Source organism: Festucalex cinctus, chromosome 2, assembly GCF_051991245.1.
Source record: "Festucalex cinctus isolate MCC-2025b chromosome 2, RoL_Fcin_1.0, whole genome shotgun sequence".
NCBI classification, from domain to species: Eukaryota; Metazoa; Chordata; class Actinopteri; order Syngnathiformes; family Syngnathidae; genus Festucalex; species Festucalex cinctus.
Window position 1 is genome coordinate 21,524,258 of NC_135412.1, and position 27,040 is coordinate 21,551,297.

The following is a 27,040-nucleotide window of genomic DNA, read 5'->3' on the forward strand; positions in this document are numbered from 1 at the left end:
GGTCATTCTGCTCTCTAAGCCCCTCCAAACCTGAGAAAACGAGCTGTTGTCACTTTGTGACATCGTTTGGTGTGGACCCACACCCGCACTGTCTTTGCGTACTAAGCACACTCCCAATTTCTCTGAGACGTCAGAGATAGGGATGTAACGGTATCCAAACATCACGATACGATATTGTCACGATATGAAGGTCACGATACAATAATTATCACGATATTGTGGGGGGTCGGGGGGTTGGCAAAATTTAAAAAAGGTCACAATATTGTAAAAAAAAAATGAGCTCATACCAAAAAAAGCACAATAGTGTGCTTTTGTACATAACAGCAATGCATATAAACCACCTACAATCTCTAATAACAATATTGAGGCACTTACTTGTTAATGCATGCACACATTGAATTGCTCCACATATTGACTTGCTCCACGAGCATATTGCGTTCCCCTTCATCTGACAATTAGTGCAGATTTTAAACAGAAGGCCAAAACATCCCTAAAGAAAATTAAATGGCACTAATAAACAGGCCACCAGAGGGTGCTAGAACGGCACACATGGAAATCAACCTGACTTTTTTTTTTTTTTAACAGATGTGTTCCCTTTAAATACTGTGACCATGACAGCGACAATATTGTGGCAGTTTTAATATCACGATATTGCCCTACTCAGAGAAATAGTGACAAAAGTACCCTTTATCAGTAAACATTCTGTCCAAATGAATTCAAAGCAATCAATTATTTTTTACATTTACAAATGCCAAAGTGCAATGACAATTGGCCCTTAAAATCCCGTTACAACTTTTGTGCCACTGAACCAACCTGAACGAATTGTGTAGTGGCTCGTGAGATCGCCCTGTAAACAGCAGGTACCCGGTTTGTGACCTGGTCAGTTTTTTTTCTCATTCTACTTTCCTCTCTCCTCTATGATTCCTTGCGACAAGGAGCCGTTTTGATTCAAATGTTTATTGAAGAATTGATGGCTTGTGTGGCCATGCAGAGGAGTGCTCAAATGCAGAGCTCCAGCAGCAGGCTGCAGCTGGCTCGCCGGGGGTGCAGCAAACACACGGGGAGAGGCGGGGTTTTACTGAAATGGGCGTTTCACTTCCACATTAGAAAAATAACCAGCAAAACACCTAATATTTCATAAAAAATTACATCGCCATGGTCTCAAAGGTAAGATTTAATCATTAAATGCCTATAGTACCGTGGTGTAATCCCTTTTAAGTACTTTTTGATAGCACAAAGTCAATGTAAACTGCATAATGTTAGTCTTTTAATATAATAAATATTAAATACACTTTTTAAGACTAAAACAACTTCCTATACGCTAATGTATTGTACCTCCTATGCTATATTGTATTTTAATGTTGGTCATGATGATGAAACTTGAGATCACGCTTAATATTTTGTTTTCGATTGGCCAAAAATAATTTTTACGCAATTCTAGCGCCACCTACCAGCATGTTTTGAAATGTTTTCACGTGGACAGAGAGTTGTGGATGGGCGTATTTACGTCAGCGCGTATCATATCAATCCGATTCGCGCTCGTCCGCAATGCGCGTGCGCGACGCTCACTCCTTCAGCCTCGCGAGCGCGCACGTCCTCGTGTGCTTCCCAGCTGGCATTCTGTCTGGAGTCAGCACCTCCTCCTCCTCTTTCGCTGCCTCCTCTTCATCAGCGCACTGGAGGAGGAGGAAGAGGAACATTTTTTTTTTCTTTTTCTTTTTTGTCAGCACTGCAGCGGCGGCGACGCAGAGGAATGAGTGTGAGGATGATGGTGATGAGTGAGGAAGCGGAGCAGACTTGAAGACAATCAGAAAGGACGCAGCAGCATCCGCCGCGGCACGTGAGCATCATCAATAATCCTCCTCATCCTTGTCTTTCTAGTCCAAGCTGTCACAGTCTTGCGTCCTTTCCCGTCGTGACCGCGCGCCTCACGTATGCTCTGCTGTGAGCGCGTGCGCGCGCATTGATTGCTGTGTCGCGTGTACTAGAGCATGCGACATTTTGCAGTTGCTGCGCGCGCGCTCTTGTGCGTGTTGAAGGCGTAAATGAGGCTGCGTGAGGAGCCGTGTATCCACCTACACGCGCGTGCACGTCGGGAAGAATACGTTGTGCGCGCCTCCGAGATAAGATCGCCAGGGAAGAACAGCCACAATCCAGCCGACATCACTCACTTCTCTGATTGGTCACGAGTGTGTAAACAGGAAGTATGTTTTCCTTTGGGACTACTAATCGTGAGCTACCAAATGGCAAAATGGTTACTTAAGTTCCCTAAAGTTCAGTTGAGGTTGACTGGGAGAGGTGACAACTAGGTGATCTCTACACGGAACGCTGTGCTGTTCATTCCAATTGCTGCTCTCTCGGACTCTGCATTTTTGTTATGATATTGTTTGACCTATTAAGTGCCTTTTCAGGGAGAGAGGGGGATCCTCATCATGTCCAAACTGGTAACCAACAAAACCTGTAAAAACGAGGGTTGTTTCATCCCATTTTCAGACCCATACCAGTACAAGTAGTCACTCACAGTTACCTACACTGATACCTCGTGTACGTTTGGTATATATTAATTTCATTTTAAAACAACACCAAAAAATGTAATCAGAGACCATTCTTTATGGAGCAGATGATCATTCGTCAATGTGCCAAACTGCCGCAGTACTGTATAAGCTACAACTAGTGCTGAGGAGAATTTTTTTTGGCTTCAAATAAAATAAAAATAAAGCATGCGCAGAACACAAACCAGTGCGTCGTTCAATCAGTATGAGTAAGTATTCGGGTTAGAAAAGAGATAACCCAGGGTCTTACTCGGGTTTTTAAACATACTATGAAGTACACCCTTGAAAGTTATTTAAAAAAAAACCTGCCTTTGACACCAATTTTACCAATTGACTTGTAATTGGGCGAACATGTCTATCAGAATAATATACGAAAAAGTCTCATGTCCAACATTGGACAGGGAGTCCATAATTTAGAGAATTCCGGGGCATGTATTTTGGCAAATTCATACTCGTAAATTTGCCTCAGCGAGTTCCAATCAGAAGTCGTTCTTCTAGACAGATGTATGACGCTAAACAGTCAAGCATTAACTTTTTTGCTGATGGAATCTAATGTAGGAGTGGAATGGAGTCAGAGTTATCTGATATTTAGAACAGAAAGTCCATCATGAAGCATGCTGAACAGCTTTAATGACCAATTTATGATTGTCGCCTTAGCCGTATCGTTAAAGAACATTCACAAGAGGCATTTCCGTCTTGACATGTATTGAGAGTGATAGACTGGACAAGAAGAAGGATGAAGGCTGTGATGACCGCCACGGTCCTCATCTTTTCATATTCTTTACTTGTCTTTCATGGAACGGACGCATGGCGGCAGGAAGAATCCAGAAAGAGAATCCCGGACACGACACTTGAGGCAACTGTGGGATGAGGCGCAGTCCTGGTGAACTTGGTACTTGGAAAGCCCACGTTCTCCTGCTTCCAGCTTCCCAGCAGAGGAACAGCCAAGAGCTTCTCAATGTGATTAGATGAAGGATTGAAAAGACTCATTCTCCAATGGTTCTCTGGCACCTGAAGGATTTCCCCATGAGGGAAGCAACTGGATAGTCATCTCGACTTTTTTGTTTTGTTGTTATGTAAGACACTAAAACAATGACAACTGATTTTGACAGCGTGTTGAAAGACGGCCACTCTGAAACCCTCCTGCTGGAGTTAACAGACGGGATGCAAGTGGCTGACTGATTGGACCTCAACTTGGAGTAAACTTTCACTGCTTGATTTGTCCTGTTCTTCCTTCATCATGGCTTTGGAGTATTCCTCCGTCATGGAAGTGAAGGCCACCAGAGAATCCTGACTGAGGCAGAAATGCTCCACAAGTCTGTCAAGCCTTCGGATCAGCGCCAAAGGGTGCCGGATCCCTCTTGATCTTTGTATCAGATCTTGAAGAAGAACCAGTCCTCTCCCCCCCACTTTCTGCCGGTGGGGGGGAGGGTGGGGCTTAGTTAGCTGCTAGTCGTGTTGTTGTTTTTTTTGTGTGTTTTATTTTTTTATTTTTTTTATTTTTGGTGTTCTGAGGACTTCAAGTAGGAAGTCACTTTTTTAGCTTGTTGGTGGCTTTGTATGTTTAGTCTTTATTTGCATCAAGTTGGCTGTTAGCTATGGATGCTAATCAAGGCCAAGGCCAGGGCAGCCCGGAAAGTCCAAACCGTGCGGTGGAGTACCTCCTTGAACTCAACAACATCATCGAAAGCCAGCAGAAGCTTCTGGAAACGCAGAGGCGGCGCATTGACGAGCTCGAGGTCCAGCTAGACCGCCTCAGTCAAGAGAACAAGGACCTGCGCTTTGACCGTCAGCCTGCCGCCCCGCCTCCACCCGCACCTCCTCCGGAGCCTCATATTCCTCCTCCTCCGCCACCACCGCCTCCTACTCACTTCTCCTCCGTTCCCACCAAGAACCACCACCACCACCACAACAAGCCTCCCACCTCCATCCCGCTCAATGCCAGTCACAACCACCAGCACCACCACCACTACAACAGCACCTCGGCGGTCCACGTTCCTGCCGCCGGACCAGCTTCGCAGGTCCCGGCGCCGGCTCCTCCCCCGCCCCCACCTCCCATTCCACCCCGGGAGCAGCCTCGGGGGCACGGCCGTCTGAGCCGGACGGCGTCTACCAGCACTGGAACCAACACCAACTTTGTGGAGAAGGAGAAGGAGCGCCTGGAGCGCCTGCACAAGAGTAACGCCGCCAACAACCACCACGCCCACACGCTGCACCACCACAAAGCGTAAGTTACTGCTTCACTTTTCCAGAGATGCACATGGCAAAGTCGCACGAGAATACACACGAATGAGTTCATTTCAAGTTGATAGAATGTGAAAGGAGATGTGTAAAATCTTTTTTCACAACTTTAAATTGTTACCAGAAGCCTATATAATACATGCTTTCCTCAAAATCCATCAAGGGATCAAGAGTTTTAGCACATTTCCCTCATTTAGTTTTCCATCCATCCATCCATCCATCCATCCATCCATCCATCCATCCATCCATCCATCCATCCAGGTTTTTGCAAACACTTATCTTCATTAGAGTCGTGGTTGATCTGTAGCCTGTCCTAGCTATCCTGGACTGGTCGCAAACCAATTGCAGGGTAGACAAACTGGCATTCACATTCACACCAATGGACAACGTACAAGCATGGGGAGAACACGCAGCCCCCAAGCTCAGAACCACAAGGCAGACGTGCTAACCACTGGGCTACCATTCTTCCCCCATTTTTATACTCTCTGAAATTATCCTCTTTTGAAAGGGTGGTCCTATCTCAAGCAAATGAGGCACTAGTTGCACCACCTCCCTCTAACTGTGAAGCCAATGCGGAGTAGGCCATTTGTTGTCATGACAACTAGGGGCGAAGCTGAAATTAACCCGGACTGAGTCACTTTTACATCATATGTCACCCTTTATTGTTATGAAGTACCACCTTACAATTTCTATTTCTGGGTCAAATTCTATTATGTGTTCAACCTTGAGTTGACTTGAGAGGTCGTCCATGTAGACTCGTGCTACTTTGGACTGTGATAGCAACTCGGCAGCTTCTCTTTTGCAGGTGCTATGCTAACATGTTTAATCTGCGCAGAATGCAACCTTTCGCCAAACACATCGATTATTAAGTCCTTTTTCCACTGCATTTAGTAAGGCAGAGTGTGTTGTCGTTAACACTCAAAATACGAACCTGTCGCCCTCGACAGGAAAATACTCAAATCACCATAACTCCTGAATGGTTAGTGCAAGCAATGTAATTCCAACGGCTTCTGAAAGCAGAGAAGCGGAGCTTTACGTGATACCAGATACATTACGTTAGTTGGCAGATTGTCACGTTGTCACGTGTGGAGGAAGAAGTCGTGCATAATACAGGGGAGTGACTTCAAATCACCGTAACTCCGGAACCGTTTGTGCTACCAACGTAATTTCAATGGGTTCTGAGAAGCGGAGCTTTGCCACGATACGTTATGGTAGCTATTTTATATGCTACGGCAGATTTTCATGTGTGGAGGAAAGGGTGGTGTGTCATAGAGGAGAGTGACAGAGAGACAGGAGATTTCCATTGTTTTTCCAAATCACCATAACTCCGGAACCATTTGCGCCCGAGTCGCGTTTTCTGAAAGCGGAGGAGCGTAGCTTTACGTTGAGAGAGGAAAAAAACAACAACAATGAAAACTACTATGAAAATAGTATTTAAGGGCTAAACATTGTGGCATTGTGACATTGCATGTGGCGAGGACCATGGAATGGAGCATTGCTGAGCGTCCCAGCAAGAAGACTTCTGCGTCAAGGCGCCTTAGTTTGAAAAATGTTCTATTCGAGGGGGAATGTCGTGATATCAGACAAGCGCCTCCAATTGGAGAGGATTTAGTGTTACTTTGGCAGACTTATTTACAAGTAATGGCATGATTAAACTATTCAAGCTCCCGATGAGCCTTTAGGTTTTTTTTCTGCTGCTCGTACCCTCCTCCTTCTTAAAATGAGCAAAGTCATGGTCTTGTTTTGCAAAAATGAAAGATACATCTTGTCGAGCTGTGGTCTACTCAGGAGCAAAATTTCCATTTTGACTTCTTGGTAGGCTTCTATGTCAGCGCCTCCAAATAGGGGCACGCTGGCAACCGGTCATTTTCACATTGTCTCGCGATGGGCTTTCGTGTGTTGCCGTCAATCACAGCAGGAGGACTGCTCCTTCTAAGGTTAGCATTGTTGTTGATTAGACTTATTTCTATGTTGGAATGGACGTGGGAATGGGGCGGATTGAGAGACCAACTCCTGTTTCCCAAACTTTACTGACCCAAGGCAAATAACATTATTTTACATTAGACAAAGCTCATCTCTCCAGTCTATATCACAAAAAATGCAAAAAAAGTTAAGTTAAGTTGCATAAATGAAAACAAGTGGATTCACAGGTTAATAGGGTTAATTAGTTCCTCCTGCAGGCAAGTGCAAGATAATTGTTCTGCCTGACACATTGATACAATACATCACTGGCATTGACAGATATGAATGTTATTTAAAGACACCAAAAAATAGGAGCACTTGACACACCCTAAATTCATTGTATAAAGAATGTAAACCATATATACAAGGAGTCCTCGAGTTAAGGCGCACTCGACCTAAGGCGTTTCGACTTTAGAACAGTTACGCCCGGTCCACCATTTTGGCCCCGTTCGCCATATAGCCTGTAGTGTTTTCCCCTTGTCCGCTATGTAGCAATGAGCTAGTGCTAGTGCTTGTGCACTTGTGGGAGTATCTTTGGCTTTTTCGCCCTCTTTTTTTCCACATCATGGCCCCAAAGAAGAAGAAGAAGAAAGCTAGGTCTTCTATCAATGTTGGTCCAGCCAAAAGAAAAGCAATTACCATGGAGATAAAGCTAAACAATATAAAAAGATCGCAGAAAGGAGACACACTGACGAACATCGGCAAAGACTTGGGATTCAGTTGGACAGTCGTACAGCATCTTATTTATTTGTTTTTATTTCAATGTATATTAGATTTTTTATGCAAATTATTTTGATGGAAATATTGACTTTAATGGGGAAATTCGACTAAAGTCGAATTTCAGGTTACATCGCTAGCATGGGAACGTAACTCCGACTTAACTCATGGACTGCCTGTATACCACAAACTATGATCGTAAACCAGTTTACGGTAATATAACCGCAAACTTTTTCATTACCCTTTAAGAGATTATTCTATTTCTAAAATGTGCTGGCGGTAGATGCAAATTAGCGAGATACTGGAATGTTTGAGAAAGAGTAGGTAAAAAAAACACAAATGGGTGGATTTTTCAATTATGACCGTGACTATGATATGTGGAGATTACTACAATACTTATTAAACATACTAAACTGTATCAATGTCCGCGGTACACCTGGTGATCGATCACATCACGCTAATGTGTCGCGACAGATGCCGGACAGTCGGCCGCAGTCGTCACCACGAGTTTAGTTGCCTGGCAACGCGATCTTTCGGAGCACCCCATCAGGAAGTAAACGTTGTCCCGTGCGAGTCGCCGGCGCCTCCTTCCTCGTAGCGTCTGACATTAAGCACTGGTCACGGCGCCTGCTGTTGCTAGGCAACTGAGGACAGCCCGCCAGAAGGAGCGCGCTCGTCAACGTGCGCTAAGCGTGCGCGAGGCTCGCTAAATGCTGACAAGCGTGGCTGGCTTCTCCCAGGCGGCTGATACGTGGCCGTGACTCATTCAGATGACTTTCTGTCGTCCTCCTCTGCGGCTCCCACAAAGAGAGCTCATGTTTCCAGTCATACATTTTTTGTTCATGTTTCTCCAATCACGTTTCAGGTCATGTTTTGTGTGATAGGTTTATTTGACCAAACTTATTTTGTACCTGCAGCTCTATTAGCTATGCATAATTCAATGTGCTGTTTTTGCCATTACAGTGTCATAACTATTGATGTACAAACTTTCGGTTATAATGAAGAAAACTATGGAAAATGGCTAGATACCAGTACTTAATTTAATCTCTTATAAGCTATTTCAGTTATAATCATTCAATTTCTCCAATAGAATATGAAAACAAAAACAAAAACAAAAACATTGGCCTCAGGTGGCCAAGGCGTACACACTAGGAAGAGCACAACGTCCACTGAAGTGAAACAAAAAAAAATGTGGCAAAACTGTTTAATTTATTAACATTCTATTTAAAAATGTCATCATTGTAAGTTATAAAGTAAAATATAATAAAGCATTATTTTTCTTATTGAAAAACACCTTCTAAACATTTTTGCTGTTTTTCTACTGTGGAGGCTGGAACGCTTTAATAGTATTTGCATTCACCTCGATGGAGAAAGGTGATTTGAGATATGAATGACTTATGGTCACGGAAGGAATTTAACTCGTATCTCAAGGCACCATTCTACAGCCATGATGAAACGCAGTGTGACAACATGAACCTGAGTGTTGTACTAGGTTAGCTCTTTTGTGGACTTTCAGACTAAAACGTGTTGTTCACCTTGACAAGTATTATTACGCTGGAAGGTACTTGTTTTTGTTTAAAATAAATGCATTTAAAATATACTGCAAAAGCCGATGTAAGAAGTCCATTAACAAAGATGAAACCAAAGGCCATTTTCATAATAATTCTATTTTGTTCTAATTACTTTTGTAAACAGAATGTCATTTTGGTTAGATACTATTGTTATAAAATACTTGTTTTTCTTTTCTGTAACAATGATTTTCAATCTTATTTTTCATTTTTTGTTTGTTTTCGTTAACTGTATAGTAGTGCTGGGCTATATGGCGATATATATCGCCATGACGATAGAAAAATGTTTATCGTGCCCTGTCTTACCTATCGTCTCTATCGTCATTTACACTCTTTTTAGACAAATATGTCCATACTGTATGCAGTATTAGAACGCTACAGTATTATTTTTGTCATTAAGCATGCACTGACTTGATGTATTTAAGTGCCAAACAAGAGAAAGAAATGACTTTTGCAGAACAACTTACGTCTTCGTAACATTTACGTCATTTAGTTTCACTTTGCGGCATCGTTTATAACAGCAGCTTGCCTGGATTTGCGACAGACGCTGCTTTACGCTAACACATGCGCAGTTACGTGCACAATCACAGCCCGTGTCCAAATTCACAAGGCTGGGTCCTCCGAAGGGCGAATTTGTCGGCTGCATGACGTCACTCAGGACTTACACATGAATGGACTGTCGGTCAATGCGTTACCGATGAGCACCACTGACAATCCATTCATATGTAAGTCCGTGCGTAGGGATGCACGATATTTATCGGACCGATACAATATCGGCCGATATGGGGGAAAATATTACGTCATTTTTGATCGGCCCGATATGTATATTTTAGCCGATACAAAGGTCCGATATATCTATTAAAGTCTGTTCACTGTTTGCAATGTGATGATCCAAAAATACACCAAGTCGCGCTGCTTACGTCTTGTATAGACCATGTTGCGCTGATTACATCATCTAACACGCCTCTCGCTCTTGTAGACCGGCATCTCAAAAAATAAAAACGGCTTAACCAAAGCTTGGTCCGCCCCACACTACTGTCTAGACTAGCACATAGAAATCAACTTGTCCTCCTCACCAGTGTGGTGGTTTTTCTCCATGGCAGAAGATCAAAACATTTTCAGCGACGATTCGAAGTGGGGGAAAGAAAGTTTTTGCTCACCTGAAAATCCATCATCATGGCAGATCCGTTTTGAACGAAACGAACAGAGGCAGCAGCTAATGTTGCTAAGCTAATGGCGCTAAGCTAACAAGCCAGCAGCAACAAATCTAAAGGCGGAATGACAATTACCATCCAGACGACTTTTGGCAAGTACACGGGAGCGAAAGCGGAGCAGAGGAGAGAAAGCGGAGCAGAGCCGTTTTGAACGAACTTGAATGAGGCACAGCTGTAGCAGCTAATGTTGCTAGGCTAACGGCGCTAAGTTAAAGAAGCCAGCAAGGCAGCAACAACAAACGTAAAGCCAAAGTTATGGCTTTCATAGCGCTAGACAAGCGGCCGTTTTTTTTTGTAGCTGACCCGTTTTTTTTGTTTTAGTTTTTTTTTACAAGTTAATAGCACATTTGGAGCCACGTTGCATCCTCCGAAGTGGCCACAGCTTGATTGACAACAATGCACTACACGTAAGTCTCACCGCAGTTCGGGGTGGGGGTTTTCAAGGATGCGTATCATATGTTAGTTTATGTTTAACTTTTAAAGCCAAGCGAAGCAGTGAACTAACTATTTAATGCCAATGTCGGCTGTAACCAAGCCACAACACAACACGCGAATCAAAGCAGCTTTTTACCAATTGTGTCTATTTACTTGATTTCAATTTTTTTAAACTAAGGTTGACAAATGTCAATGCATATAATTTTACCAAACGTTCACCTACCTCATCCTCATGCACTATTGCACTTGGGGTTGAATAAATGCATTCCTATTGCATAATGCATACATACATGAATGTTTTGTTTTTCCAGATAAACCAGTTATAGTTCTGTATTAATTTAAAAACAAAATTTTTATTTTGTGTAATTATCTGTTAGCCATTTCATATAAAATACACATTTGAAAGAGACACATTTGTTTGCTGTCATAATCAGAGCAAACAAGTCCTCCCATGTGTAGGCACTCTTCTTCACAATGAGATAATTTAAAATATTGTGTGATAAGTTACTTAGGGGAACGTTGTGGCTTGCTTTGACTCGGCCGATGGTGAAAGTAGATACGGATCTTTTCCTCCAACCAACTCCAGCTTTTGACGATATCTGCTAAGAACGGCTGGAAGGGTCTATTTGGACACAACCTCACACACACGCAAGTCAGACGATGGAGGAGGAAGAAGGCAAAGGAGCGGCTCCCGAAATGGAACAAGTTGCATCTTAACTCCACAGAGAGAGTGTTGTTTTGACAAATTATGCACCAATAAGATAACTATACTAAGTAATAAAATAAAATAACTCCCTTAGTAATAATAAAAGATACATGGAAATCAATCATATATTAAAAATGTTGATTTCATCACATTTATTTATGAAATGTGTAAGGCCAATTGCATTTTCAACACTGTGTCCAGACTATATGGACAGCCTTTAGAATACACAATAAAATTAATTTAAAAAATACATTAATAAAATAAAAGAAAAATATCTAGTGCCCATAAAAAGTCCCATTCAAACTATGTGGTTGTATAAGCGGTTTCATGGCAAGTGCAAAGAATGAAATTACATTCAATACAAACAGTGAGTGCTTCAAGTATGTTTAGGAGTACAGTATCTCACATTGGAGTTCAACACAACCTGTGGTGTCGCAGTCTGAACACCGGGTGGCATACTGGGTGCCATTCACATAATGATGTACTTCTTTGAGACAGCTGAAGAAGAACGTCACAGATGATGAATGGATTTTAGCATTGTGTACTGACTGATTAAGACTGCTGAAAATACTGCATGGATAATCAAACTCAATGTCTAAGACAAGCACAGACAGCGACCCTCCTCCCAATTTAAGACTATTTGTGGCGATCAAAGGCTTTTATCAGCCGCGATTGGCTCGCAACAAAGTTACATGCTATGCTAACGTCAACAGTGAACGCAAGCTAATAGCACACTCGTTTCAACTGCTGTACACAATGCAAATGCATGCATTTTGAGGAGAGGTGAACTTATGAAGTGAAAGAAATTGTAACTTGCTCATACCCCAACCGATTTTCACTTCACTTGCTTTTTTTGTCGATACCAAACCGTTGGCTCTCAATACAGAACATGACTGCATCAAAACAAAAACTGTCCGTTGGAGTGGGGAAAGCGAAAGTGTGGAAGAAGTCTTGTGATATTCATTGCGAAATCACGGTGCCGTCTTGTTTTGATTGTCACCAAATGAATGTGATTCTGTGTGCACTCTTCCATTCACAATAATTTTCAGGTCGCTCTCTGGGCGACTGGTACTGTAAACTGAGTGCGCCCGATGCGGTTCTTAGTCGACATTGGCGAGCTTGCAAACGCTAAAGCTCAGCCCCGATGATTCATGTCATGCAATGGGCCACCCCCTTATTCAGCCCACCCTTCTTCCTTTCATATTGACCTTATGCTGCTGGGTCACTGATGAGTCCAGCAACTTCTTTCTGCCTCACTGGGCATCCAAGTCTTTGCGGTGAACGGCTGCTTTCTTCTAGCGTAAGCAGAGGCAGCATACAAACACTAAAAAGTCAATTTTGCGTAATATGTCCCCTTTAAGACAACAATTTCACAGTTGTTAAGCCTTGGCGGAGGTCTGCTCTGTCTTTTCTGTCTCTCTCTGCTCATGTTTGGAGCTTCATTTCAAACACAACACGAGTGCACTTCTCTCCATACTCCACCTCCACATACACGCACACAGTGTGTCTTCTATTAGGCCGCATTCAAATGAGACACAAAGGCGGCCGGTGCTGATGGGAGGGGGTTGTCATGGAAACAGTTCAGCAGGCTCATGCAGATCGGCGTGAGCGTGAACATGGCCGCCAGCCTGCCAGCTAGCTCTTCTTTTCGCTAAGCAAGAGCGTCAATGTGCCTTCTGAGGAAAGCGTCCTGGTGGCTGTTGCTGGTACTGCAATCAATTTGCTAACACACACACATACACACATACATAACCTTGTGGTGGAGGTGTCTATTTATAGATCAAATTTCCCAAGTCATTGTTTCTCTAACTATGGACCTCCACAGGCCTTAAACTGGGGTCCACAAAATAATTATTGTGTTATTATGAACCGGTACGGCAACTATAACTCTTCTCTATATTTGTGGAGTTTCAAAAAGAGCACAAAAATACAAATAGAGAGGACACCCCACTATTCGCAGGGATAGGGACTGGGGGCCGGCCTGCCAATAGCAAAAATCCACATATATTCATTAGAAATGCACATATATATATATATATATATATATATATATATATATATATATATATATATATATATATATATATATATATATATATATATATATATATATATCCATCCATCCATTTTCTTGACCGCTTATTCCTCACAAGGGTCGCGGGGGCTGCTGGCGCCTATCTCAGCTGGCTCTGGGCAGTAGGCAGGGGACACCCTGGACTGGTTGCCAACCAATCGCAGTATATATATATATATATATATATATATATATATATATATATATATATATATATATATATATATATATATATATATATATATATATGTATATATATATATATACATATATGTATATATATATAATGTTTCCTATCATTATCTACACAAAAAAGGGGGATTGGCTCACCCACAAAAAAATTGGGATGTAACTTTAGTGCAGTGGCCAGACTCATATCTCAAATCATCATCTGAAATGAATGGAAATTCTAAAACCCCATTCCCCCTCAAAAACGGCAAAAAATAAAAAAAATTCAGAGGAAAAACAGCACTCAACGACAGTACCAAATCGTACTTCCTAGCCCTTCTTCAGTGGTATTTATTGGCAATTGCCGAACCAAATTCATGAAACTGATATTGCACTACCACTGCAAGAAAACCAACATGAATTGATGGTGATGAATTTTGTGATATTTGCTGCCATCTAGTGGTGGGCCCCTGAAGCGCGCTCTCATTTTTTCCCCTTCCAACTTCATTTCTTGAATTTTTTTTTCTAACATAACCCAACAAATATTGATGATTGAATACTGCAAGTCCTATTTTAAAGGATACATCTGTATGTCCACCAAGTCAGCCTCATCCCAACCTCAAGGCCATATAACCGCACACACAAATACAGTTGTCAACATATTAGATATAGCTCCCAAGATGAAGGAGAAAAATAAAAAATGCAATTTAAAATTTTTGCATGCGTCTTAAAGGGAAAGACAAGTTGAAAATGTTCTTTAAAATAATGTTTTCTACGGGCCCCCACTTGTATAAGCATGGTATTTTAATATTGTATTTGTGTATTTGTTCAGCCATGTCAGGAGGGCGGCCAATTTGCCAACATGACCAAACCCTGAAAACAAGTGGCCGTGATGGTCGTGACCTGAATTTTTTTTTTTGCTCAGCTTCCCCTGTAAAACACCCCCCCCCCCCCACACACACACACACACACGCACCCCCCCCACACACACACACGCACACGCCCACACACACACACACACGCCCACGCACCCCCACACACACGCACACCCCCGCACACGCACACACAGGCACACCCCCCCCCCCCCCCCCCCACACACACACACACACACACACAAATAATCCAATCAAGGTATTGATACATTTTCAGGAGGAGGCTTGGGAAAGGTTCCACAGTAAATCTTAAATAATGATTTTGAGTCTGGGAGGAATGTCTCTTCACACGAGTCTCGCGTGATACCGTTCATCATGTCATTTCAAACTTCTTTGTGTTGTTTGCTTTTGTGTGATTTGTGTGTGCGTTTGTGTGCAAGCTGTGGTGGAAACTAGGCTAGCCAATATGAATAGCGATGTGATGGATTACCTCTCCGGGGCGAGCCGCAAGATGGCACCCCGGGGTCCCAGTGTGTGTGTGCGTGATGTGTGCTTTTGTTTTTGCTACATTATGGGGCCCATACACCAGTCCCCCCCCCCCAAACCCAACCGGTTTAATTACCATTCCAAGTTCAGACCTCTATTTGAGGGTCTTGATTTTAGAGTTTAGGTATGAATTGGATTTGGGTTGGGATTAGGGTAAAGGTTAGGCAAGTTTAGGTTAAGGGGCTAGGAAATGCATTATGTCAATAAGTTGTTCCCACTAAGACGCAAAGACAAACGTGTGTGTGTGTGTGTCTTAATGTGTATATCTGTGAATATGTGCATGTATCATTTACTAGTAACGGATGCATACTAAGCAAGATTACTGCTTGACTTTGGGAGGCGAGTCTCTTCCCATGAGTTTCACTTGACATCGACTGTGTTGTTTGAAACTCCCTTTTTTTGTGTTGTTGTTGTTGGCTTTTGTGCAACTTTAGAAGTGTTAGCAAAGTTAAACAGCAGCAGTGAGACTAGGTTATAACGCACACACAGACCTGGTTACCGTGACAACATGTTTCTTGATTTTCCACGGTTGCCCGTGACAACATGACCGGCCTCCTTTCTGGAGGTGCAGTTCGCCTTCTGACTTCTTTATGTTGTCATTCAGTCTTCGATTTCGCCAGGTAATTTATAGAAAAAAAAAGTACGATACCTGTCAGGATGATAATGATTGGCCACTTTTCACTCATCATCGGTACTTTCGTTAAGTTCACTCATTCACAATCTTATTTTTCATTGTCTACTACTTTACTATCCTTCTATTAAATCCATAACCAGCATGAAGCTTGTCAATGATTGACCAGCTGGTGACAATTCCGAACATCCACACATTTGTGATATTTCCGCAATGCAAGTGCTGCTTCACACGTAGAAAACAAACGGCATATTTTTTTTTTTTATTTTGCATGTGGCTAGCATACAAACCAGGCAGTTTGTTATAGTAGTCAAATCACATTTCATCACATTTAGTAATGAAAATAACCCTCACAAATCAAATTACAACGATCCAAATTCCAATGCTTTACGAAGAGGGTCATTTCATCGAGTCATTTTGACTTGTGACATAAGCTTGGAATTGTCTATTGGTTCGCTAAACGTTACGTTACATAGCTTATATGTCTGTGAAGCTTTTTTTTTTTTTTTTTAGGTTAGATGTTACAGTTGCTGTGTGTTTAATCTTTTAGTTGCAAACCTTCCATGTTATTTTTCCTGATTTGATTAAAAACACAATCCTTGAATCCAAATGTACACATCTCTGGCGTTCCCATCGTGAGGTGGCTTCTGCATTCCGCTACATAGCATACTGGTGGATTGCCGTTTTGCGTCCACTACACATAAAATATATCAAACACAAAAACAAACGGCACACTGTCTTTCTTGAAAATGCTGACTATCAATTGTTAGACTTGTCAGGTCATGTAGTTCAAGTATAGTGGAGCCTTCATGAAAACCAAGTCAAAGTCAGGTTCAGTCTTTATCCAAGTTTTTTTTTTTTTTAAACCAACCAAGTCCAAAGTTTTGAATTGACAACTTGAGTCTGACTGGAGTCAAGTCATTTGACTCGAGTCCTCCACCTCCAGTAAACAACCTAGGCTACTCTATGCATGTTTGTGCATCATCCTCCCTCTCACTGTACACGTAGCTCTGTGATGCTAACGGCTAACTAGTCCTAACAGATTGACTGTGTGCTAACCATGAGCTGTCTGCTTGTTCTTTCATACACAGCTAACCATGTTGTGCTACTAATTGCGAAGATACACATAGCTAACTGTCAAGACCGTGCGCTACGCTTCTGCTAGTGACTGTGTGCTAAGCTAATGTTGACGTAGGTGTGCTTTATGCTTTTAACATGACTAAAGATTGCATTATAACTGTGCTAAGCTCTGACTGTGCTAATGGCGTTTGTTTGTGTGCCTGTGTTGTTATTGTCGTCTACCTTTCTGTGTTTGTTCCTCTCTCTTGACTTTATTTTCCCTTCTTCTCTCTCCTCTGGCTCGCTCTCTCTTCTTCCCTCACTTCCTGTCTCTCTAGCGCCCCCGCCTCCTCTTGTCGTCCGTCCAGCATCACCACACCTTCCTCTTCCGCCTCCTCCTCCTCCTCTCTCTACTCGTCCAGCCTCCCTCCTAACAGCCACGCCTCCTACCATCAGTACTGCTGCCCCGCGCGCCTCCGCCTGCCCAAGCCTCCCTGCGCCCTGCCCCCCGCCACCAAGCACCACGAGCAGGCAAGGTAAGGGCCACAGTCACCTCCCCTCCTCCAAACCCTTCCTCATCCCCCCCAGGTGGCACCCACTCCTTCCCAGTACAGACCAAACACCAACAGAGTGTGGCAGGTGGGATTTTAAGCGCTAATCTGAGTGCTCGTCATTGAGCATTTTAGTCTACAAGCGTTGGGCGAAGAATAGCCTGCTCCATTCTCTAATACGGCCCATCGAGCACTTACGTTATTATAAAGAGCCATGTTATAGCTAAATACAAATGTACTTAGTGTTATTGAGTTTGCATCGATCTAATTAAATAATTTATAAAGTGTTGTACTGTAAATAATTCCAAGAAATTATCTTAAATTTAATTACACTATAATTAAAGCCAAGTAATTGATAGAACAAAATGTGCATTCATTGATTTTTAATTCATCTAGCTTGTTAAAACATTAAAAGCTATATTAATTGTTATAAATTGCCATTTAAAAAAAATAAAACAATGACTAGGAATTATTTTAAAAAGGAACAAAACCTGCGTTTTTCACACATTGATATTCAAGATGTTCTTTTCTTGCTAACCAAAACAGCGGTGAGTTTGCCATCGAGCTATTCTTGTAGCATGCTGTCGACTGAAAGCTGATGACCCAATGCTAAATGCTAAAGCTAATCTTAGCAGTGAACTCCAGACTTTCCTGCTAAGTTTAGTTTTAGCATGCTGTTAGCCTTGGTTGACCTTTCTCCACATATCCGCGTAATAGATAGCAAACCAAACTTTTGTCTCAAATAAATCACAATATCGTCTCATAAGCTTGATTTCCCCCCACCCCCAAAATCCCCCCCCCATGCACCCGCCCATGACCCACACTTAACATCCTTGTCTTCCTTTGTACGTCCTCACTGACATTTCCTTTTCTTTCCTTTTTCTTGCTTGCTTTCTCTCCCTTTGCTTATTCCCATGATCTCCCTACTTTGATTCTTTCTTTTTCTTTCTTTCCCTCTAAAATTTCTGTTTCCTTTCATCTTCTTTTGTTTTTGTCTTTCATTCGTTTATCTCCTTTTATTTTCCTTCCGTTCCCTCTTTCTCGTATTTGTTTCTGTTTTTCATATATTTTTTCTTTTCAATTTCTTTATTTTGTATTTTTTTTTGTTCTTTGTTCACTACTTTATTCCACCTTTTCCTTCTCTTCGTTCCTTCCATTTTTTTCTTTCTTTTGTTCTTCACTCCTTTCTTTAATTTGGATTCAAATGTTTTTTGTTTTTTTTTACATTCTTTCTGATTTGTTTCTTTATTCCCTCTTTTCTTTCCTTTCTTCTTTTGTGTCTTCCTTTCTTTCCCCTTTCCTTCTTTCTTTGACGTTTTCATTTTGTCTACCTTTTTTCTTTTGGTTCCTTTACTTTTGTTTCACCTTTTTGTTTTCCATTTGCACTTTATTTTATTTGTTCTTGTGTCTTTTTCTCCCTTTCTTTTTCATGTCTGTTTACCTTTTGTTCTTTTTCATTTCTTTGCCTCTACTTTTTTTGGGTTGTTCCCTCTCTCTTTTTTTTGTTTAATCTTTTTCTTTTCTCTACTAATCGCTTTTTATTTTTCTTTGTCCTTTCTTAATTTTTTCTTCTGTCTGTTATTCTCTTTTCTTTTTCATTCTTTTTCATTTTCGTTTTTGTCGGTTTCTCTTTTTCTCCTTCTTTTCATCAATTTTGTCTCTTTCTCCCTTTTCTTTTCTTTCTTCCTTGCTTTTCTCCTGCCGTCTGTCTTTCTGTCCGTCCGTCTGTCTGTTTGTCTCTCAGAGAGGAGGAAGATGATGACATCGCCCATCAGTTCTGTTGCCCCGCCTCCGAGTGCAGTAGCCCCTCCTCTAGGTAACCAGGGGCAACCATCAGCTTTCAACGTCAACCCCCATATACAACTCCTGACCCCCGTCCCCACGCTTAACTGATGGAGGACAGCGTTAAGCCCGTCATGAATTCTAAATATAGAAGCGATGAAAGTGGGAAAGTGGAGCTTCCCCGACGGAGAAGACAACAACTCGGATGCTCAGCTTCTTTTTTCTTTTTCTTTTTTTTTTTCTCGTCAAAGCCATGAGCAGTTTTCCCGTCGAAGAACATCATATTCTGGACGGGACGCTTTCTAAGCAGTGCTGCGGTGTCCATCCCGTCCGCATTCCGTGGATGCTCACAGTGCTGCTATGAGCTAAACGGCAAGCTAGCAGCAAGCTAATAGCTCTCTCGTGCACAAAACATCACAGACAAGCGCCAGCTGCTCCAAACTCCAAAGGACACAGAACTGCTACTTGCGCGCTTGCTAGCCGGACGTAAACGAACATGCACTGCTCGGCTCAAATGTGGCAAGGGTTCTCCTAGCTACTTCCTTAGCCAACAACAACAACATTGACTTGTGTGACTTTTTCTTGTTTGGAGCCAAACATGAGTACATGACTTTTGATTTAATCATGAATATGTGGTCTTGTGATTCCCGAGAAGAATTCAGAAGAAACCTTTTGTTGGTCCAAACAATGGCTTATCGACACACTTCCTCCATGCTCATCCTCCCCTTACATTGTGGCAATTTCATGTTAAAGTGGAATGAAACCCCAAATTAATACTACTAGTTTAAACACAGTACAAATGATGGTGTGAACAAAGCATTGATCAATTCTCAACGATCCAAACATCTTTCACAAAGGAGGAGTGCTGTTGCATGCGTCTGTGTTGACACTTAACCAAAAGTGGCCTCAGGTTGAGAACGATCAATATCAGACTGGATTTAGCACATTGTTTCGACCACTAAAATGGATCGCGTGTGGTTTCTGGAGTGTCTAACTAGGAGATTCAAGAGGTAAATTGTATGTTTCCTCTAACCGTGGCCCTCCCTGAAACAGACCATCTGCCACTCGAGACAAATAAACACATCCCTCAGAAAGACTCTTCTTGCTCCCATCTGGGAATCCCAAAAAGAACATGTCGTAAGCATAATTTTCACAACTCATTTTGTTGACAGGATTTTACTGCTGAGCCCAGTAGAACTCCATTGCTAACCAAAACAGCAGCACCTAGCGAGGCATGACGTTTAGAAGAAAGTGTGCAATCAAAATCAAGTTTACATGAGACGCATTGTGTCTACATTGTTGTCTAATGTCTACAATCTAAAACACTTGCCAGACATTTTAACATGTTGGTGGCACACTTTTGTCAAAATATTCCAAGGATCAAGAACAGTAAGATTTGTTTCTACTTGATATTACTTGTCACAGTGGAATTATCTTACTTCTGTTAGTGACAGCCCATCCTTATACCCACTCTCATCAGTTTTACAGAGCAATCAAGTGTTGTGAATAAGAAAGCCAGTGCTATTGTCTCCAAATCGTCAAGTATCCCACATAAATGCATCATTTCACCTGCCACCAAGCTGCTAAATTGCACTTTTACCTTACCAGTATCCATGTAGACATAGCATTTCTATCAGAAGATAAAACTGGTAACCATGTTAGCTAACCCCGGGATTTCACCGGATGCGGTTGCGGTGCGGTTGCGGTGCGGTGCGTCTTGACTGCGTGCTCCGGACGGGTCAATTTTTTTGTCAATCCACACTGGCTCCGCACAGCTGCGGTCCGGCAGCTCCGTCGCCGCCCACTTCCCAACGTGTCTTGCGGGACCGCGCGCGCGCGATCATGTGGCATTTCACAACGACAAACATACAGAAAATCTGTGCTCAACAGAGAAGCAGAAAGAGAGGTGGACTTCTTTTGATTTAACCTTTTCTTCTTCTTCTGCTATGAGATTCCATGCAGCATCCTTTTTTTGGTTGTCCTTATAAAAAGGATGTGCCGTGTCATATATTATTTTGTGGTTTTCCACCTCCAATATAAACCTCTCCTCTCCATGTTCGCTGGTGTCTAAACCGTGAATGAGCACATGGCCCGGCGACGCCCACGTCACGTTTTGCTGAAAAGCTTGCGAAATAGGAGCTGGCGAGTGTTTTATTCTGAAAGGTAACCGGAAATTTCTTTTGAAACTGCGTCGGTCTTCCTGTCCTGCTCGATGTGTTTTGTGCTAGCTTGCCATTTGCCGGAGGCCTACCGCTGCGGCATCCGGCAAAAATAGAAAATAGGTCTATCCTTGCGGAAGGCCTGCGGCACGCCGCAGCTGAGACGCAGTCGACAGGCAACGCACCCGCAAGCGGTGTAAACTGCACCATTCGAATGAATGGAATCTAATTGCTTGCGTCGCCGGACCGCACCGCAACCGCACCGCAACTGCATCCGGTGAAAACCCGGGGTAACACTGCAGCTCGGATTGCTCAGCTCTGAGCACGTGACGGCCAATCAGTCGACATCAAGCTAGTCATTTCAACCCCATTACAGTATATACAAACTCTAAAAAGTCAATATATATGCCCTTTTAAGATTATCTGATGTTAATTTAAAGGGATACTTGACTCACTGAGCCATTTTCAGCAGTAAAAAGTTAATATTTTGTCTATAATTAATGTGGTAAGTTCATTACTTTTCATGTACAATTAATACCTTTAAAAAGTAATTGTTCTACTTGTTGTCGCCTGATGATGACATCACCCGTGCTGAGGAAGCAGGTAATTACCAATCATGGCTCAGTTTACTGACCAAAGACAGAAAACTGGTGAGCCATAATTGGCTGTTACCTATCGGTACTTCCTCAGCACAGGTGATGTCATCATCAGTCAACAGCAAGTAGAAAATTAGTTTTTACAGGTATTAATTGTACATGAAAAATAATTAAGTTATCAAATTCATTCTGGACAAAATAATAACTTTTTACTGCTGAAATTGTTCAATGAGTCAAGTATCCCTTTAAGGAGTGTAAATCCTGTCATGTGTAGGTGCCACCAGACATGTACTTTGTGGCCACACAATGTGTTTATCAAAGAAGAGGAAGTTGACACATATAGGACACACAATGGAGGACATCTTTACAAGAAGACGAGGTTTTATGTGGACACAATTGCACGGTGTCTAGCTCCTCCCTTTGAGACCCCTAGCACTGCGCTTGGTATTCCAACACCATAGTGATATGGATCAATTGGTCACAACTTTTCTCAATGAAAACACAAAACCGGAACTGTCAAGGCTAAACATAGGTGGCAATGTGATCGAATTAATCATAATTAGTATTTTTAAATAGGATTGTTTGAAGGCCTTCTTGGAACCATATTGTTTCTTGTGTTTCAGGCAACTGAACAGCCTGAAAATTGGTGTATTTTAGTGGTCTCCAAGTGAACTCCCCAAAACTCACTCAGTAGCCCCCACCCCACTTCGTGCAGAGTTCGAAAAATAAATAAATAAATAGCACCTGACACCAGTTTCACTTATCAACTCGAAATTGAGTGGACTAAAAAGTCTCAAGGACCCATGCCCGCTAATGAATAGGAAGCAGCAATTTTGTAATTGATATGTAAATGGAGACTTGGTGGTGGAACTTTGGAGCTTTTCACAAGAAAAGAGATTAACTAAGAAAAAGTGGACTGAGTAAGGAAGACATAAAGTGAAGCTAGGTGGCAAAGGCCAAACAAGAGGCATATGATCTGACATGTATGCCAGGTTGGACAATACAAAAGGAGCCAAATATCTTTATAGGTTGGCCAGACAGAGAGTGCTATGGAAAGGATTTGTAGCAGGTCAAACAGATTAAGGATAGAGATGGCAAAGTGTTACCTGGTGCCAATTAATTCGCTGGATAAATGAAAAGAATACTTTGAGGAGTTGATGTCTGAGAAAAATGAGAGAAGGAAGGAATTGTGATGGACCAGGAGGTAGCCATGATTTGTCAGGGTGAAGTTAGAAAGGCTCTGACGATAATGAAAAAAGGAAAGGCGGTGGATGATGACATACCTGTGGAGGTATGGAAGCATCTAGATGTGGCTGTGGAGGCTTTGACCAGGCTGTTCAGTCGATAACCCACGTAAATTAAGGCTTGGGGGAATGAGGAGTGGCGGATAGGCTCAAAACAAATGTATTTGTCAACAACAGCATGGATGCATTATTTGCCCCTTCCTCTTGACAATAGCTGGATATGCTGACATTATTGATGAGGTTAGACTGGAATCACCACAGACCATGATGTTTGCAGGTGACATTGTGATCTGCAGTGAAAGCAAGGACAAGGTGGAGAAACATTTTAAAATGTGCCTGACTGAAATAAGAAAGACAATAAATATATGCATGAATGAGAAAGAGGGTGGATGACTTTAAATACTTGGGGTCAACAGTCCAGAGCAATGGTGAGTCCAGTCACCACTTTGATGCCATCACAAGTGGCATATGACACATGACATGATTTATGATAACATATATATATTATAATGGAACTTATGTAGCTCTGTTAAGGTGTGGCTCAAATGAAACAAATACGACAGAGGCCTTAGAATGCTACGTTCGGTGAAATGCTGATTCCATGGACTGCTCAATCATTGTTGATACTAGCAAAATGAGTTTTATTATTAGCCACAATGCATCATTACATGTTGATAATCGAAGAAATTATCATTAGTAGAAGTAGTAATGGTTGTATTAATGATAAGTCAAAAAGGAAAAAAAAACAAGAAATTGGAATACTTTGTTTAATTTAGCTTTTTGTACATTTAAAGAAAAGGTGGGCAACATATGAGCCGTGGACCACGGTATGTCCTGTAATATTTTTTTGTTGCGTTAATGTAGTTCTATTTTTATCCCAACATTGGTTCATTAAAATATATTAATTATTTCATATAATTAGTTTTTTTAAATTGTAAATCATATTCTAAAGCATCACAAAATAAGCAATTGTACATAAAAAAGCATTTTATATTTCATTTAATGGTTAATTAATATTAGATTAATTATAAGTTAAATGTAAAAATTATTTAGTATCCAAATAAACTGATATATATGTATACAGTATATGTGTATATATAATATACGTATATAAGTATATGTATATATGTATGTACATGTATATATGTATATACAGTAAGTGTATATATGTGCATAAATGTATGTATGTATAAATCTCTGTTCTGCAAATGGTGTCCTTTGAGCAAAAGTTTGCCCTCCCCTGATTTAAATTAATACGTGTGCGAGCGCATGTGAGTGTTTTCATTAACATCCATCAGGCTGCCATTCAAAGCGTAAATGATAACGTGCTAACGCAACAACGACTAAACGTGTTTTGATTTGATTAACTGAACCTCAGTCCATAACAGAGTGATATTGGTAACAACATATGGGGCCCTATTTTCCTGCCCCGTGTAAGTCTCGAGCAAAGCTCATCCACCACACAAACACGCAGAGCTCAGAATTCGTCTTGCCTGCACCTTGCATTACACCACTTGCACCACAACTTAGACCTGCTCTGATTTACACGTAGGTCAAGTCACCAAAATTGACCGTTGCAGCACGGGCTGCCAAACGTAAACCCGATGTTGTTCCCTGGCATGAAAATCAAGATATGCCAGTGTTTAGGCCTAGCGCATGTGCGTCTGTCTAAAATACAGCCCATGATTTTTTTTGACATGCCACTGTCCTTTATATATATATATATATATATATATATATATATGTTAGGATTAAGAATAAAACCGATCTAAATGTCCACGAAACATCAGCTTGCAACCACTCTTCTTTTGGAGGCGCAGTCCATCAATTGCTGGGCCAATGCTGATGATAATTAGTTTCTATGACAACCAAGGTCGGAGCTCAGGGCTATTCAAGCAACCTTCTACTACTACCCCAACAGTCTAAAGAGGAAGCAGACATAATACATCGTTTGTATTTTCCCTGGTGGAGGCAGCACTTAATCGCCAAGCTGCCCGATTACACTTGAAGTTTTTTGTTCTGTTTTGTTTTACAGTTTGTGTCATAGATGATTTCGGCTGTGTGGTGAAAAATTTCTTACATAATGTAATCTAAAGTAAAATAACAGCTTCGTGTTTTTTTTATATACCTTGTTTACTTTAATACCTAGTTTTGTTGCTAATATTTAGTTCCAAATGAATATTAACAAGAATATGATGTGACATTCTAATAATGTTGTCTGAAATGTGACATTTCTACTCTTTTTGCACTTCAGCCAAATGACAACATGCTGCAACTAGCACACTAATGTTAGTGTTTCCTCTTGTAAGGAAAAAATATTCCATTAGACATTTTAAATCAAATGATTTTGCATAAACATTGCCTGAATAAGTGACAATCAGGGTAATGACAGAATTAAACAAAAATGTGACATTGTCATTATATTTATGATGATGATGATGATGATTATTCTCTATAATATTAAATAGTACAACTGTATATCATAGAATAGTATTACAATAAGGAATCATTCTATTAACATTACTTGGCTAGTAGTTAGCATGCCCATGAATTAGCATCCACACAACTTGTTTTCAATGTATTGATTAGCAAAATTTGCACTCTATTGATATCGCTAAATATTTGTGTGGTTTCTCTTCGGATGCACGTTGCGAAATAATTTCAGTAAATCCATGCCCCATTAGTAAGTGAGTTAAAGCCAAACACAATAAACTTGCCAACTGCAATAATGACTTTTAGTTTCTTGTGTTGACACTAACATTGTCGCTTGCTCACCAAAATAGATTTTTGTTGTTTATCGCCAACAAATGATTGACAGGTGCTAACACACGCTAGCGAGGTAGCTAGCTTGACAATGATAGGAAAAATAAAACACTCAAGGATTATCAGTATTGATCATTGATTGATCATGGTAACACACAGCCTCACTTGATTGGTTGCCAATATTTTATTTAGTGAATTAATTTGTATGCTATCAATTAAAGCCACGTACAACTTAAGGCATATTCCGAAATTCTGCATTGGGCATGGATGAATGATTACAGCCACTTCATATTCTCACAGTCTTATTACATTTTGCTGTGTGAAATCGCAGACAATTGTGGCAATATTCTGCCTTGCTAAGGTTCTGCGTAAAAGATAACTCATAGAAATGGGTATTAAAGGCAAATTATCCCACTTCCTATATAGTAACAGAGGCAGAACAACAGCGGTAGGGAGCGGGGGTGTGACGTTTAACAACAGCACTATTGTGTCACATAATATGACATGGAATCTGTAACGTTGAAGTCGCTGTAAAGAGAAAATGCAAACGTTGATGTTGGTCACGTACTCAAAGTCGCACTGTATTACAGAAAAATGCTAACTTCCTTAGCATTGGCTCACTTATGTCGTGCTTCAGCTTTCAGAAGATGAGCGATGTAGTGCGAGAGGAGGAAGACAGAACTAATTCATTCAGGATAAAATTATATTTTTTAACTGACCATTAATGCCCCGCAAAAAACAAACACATTTTGAAGTATTTTATTTGTACTGGTTTTTATGATTGTGATTATTATTATTTAATTTACCATGGCAACAGTCACTGTATCTGCTGCTGCAGCGGAACATACATACATGTTGTATCATTTTCTGATTCTCAGTGTGTCCTGATCATACAGTGTGTACTGTAAATAGTTTTTTGTTTTTTTTGTTTTTTTGTGAATGATTTGAAGCGAACGTGACCTTGGATGCTACAATACAGTATATTATATTCTTTTAAAAGCAGTTCACAAGAAGAACTATGTTGCAATGAAAACATGCAGAATGTCTGTGAATTGTTTGTGTCTGGTGAGGATCAGGAGATTGATGACAAGGATGATGGTGGAGGCTCAGATTAAAGTTATGAAGAAATGACTGCTGCTTTTAGACTCGAATCACTTGTTACTACCCACAATCCTTAGCTTGTTCCGCTGGAAATCTCAC

At 41.2% G+C, this 27,040-nt stretch overlaps 2 protein-coding genes across 10 annotated transcripts in view; one reads left to right on the forward strand and one right to left on the reverse strand.

Annotated features, from left to right (window-relative positions):
- Positions 1–27,040, reverse strand: part of LOC144014130 (PDZ domain-containing protein 4-like) — a 110,800-nt gene that overhangs the window by 40,064 nt on the left and 43,696 nt on the right. The gene's annotated exons all lie outside the window — the stretch shown is intronic.
- LOC144014129 (IQ motif and SEC7 domain-containing protein 2-like) overlaps positions 1,555–27,040 on the forward strand; it is a 61,156-nt gene continuing 35,670 nt past the window's right edge. Inside the window, exons 1-2 of one of the 2 annotated variants that reach the window (XM_077513686.1) lie at positions 1,555–1,840; positions 3,370–4,779. In XM_077513686.1, the coding sequence (XP_077369812.1) occupies positions 4,151–4,779 (629 nt within the window). In that variant the 5' untranslated portion in view covers positions 1,555–1,840; positions 3,370–4,150. The remainder of the gene's footprint in view (positions 1,841–3,369; positions 4,780–27,040) is intronic. The other variant, XM_077513687.1, reaches the window with a different exon arrangement.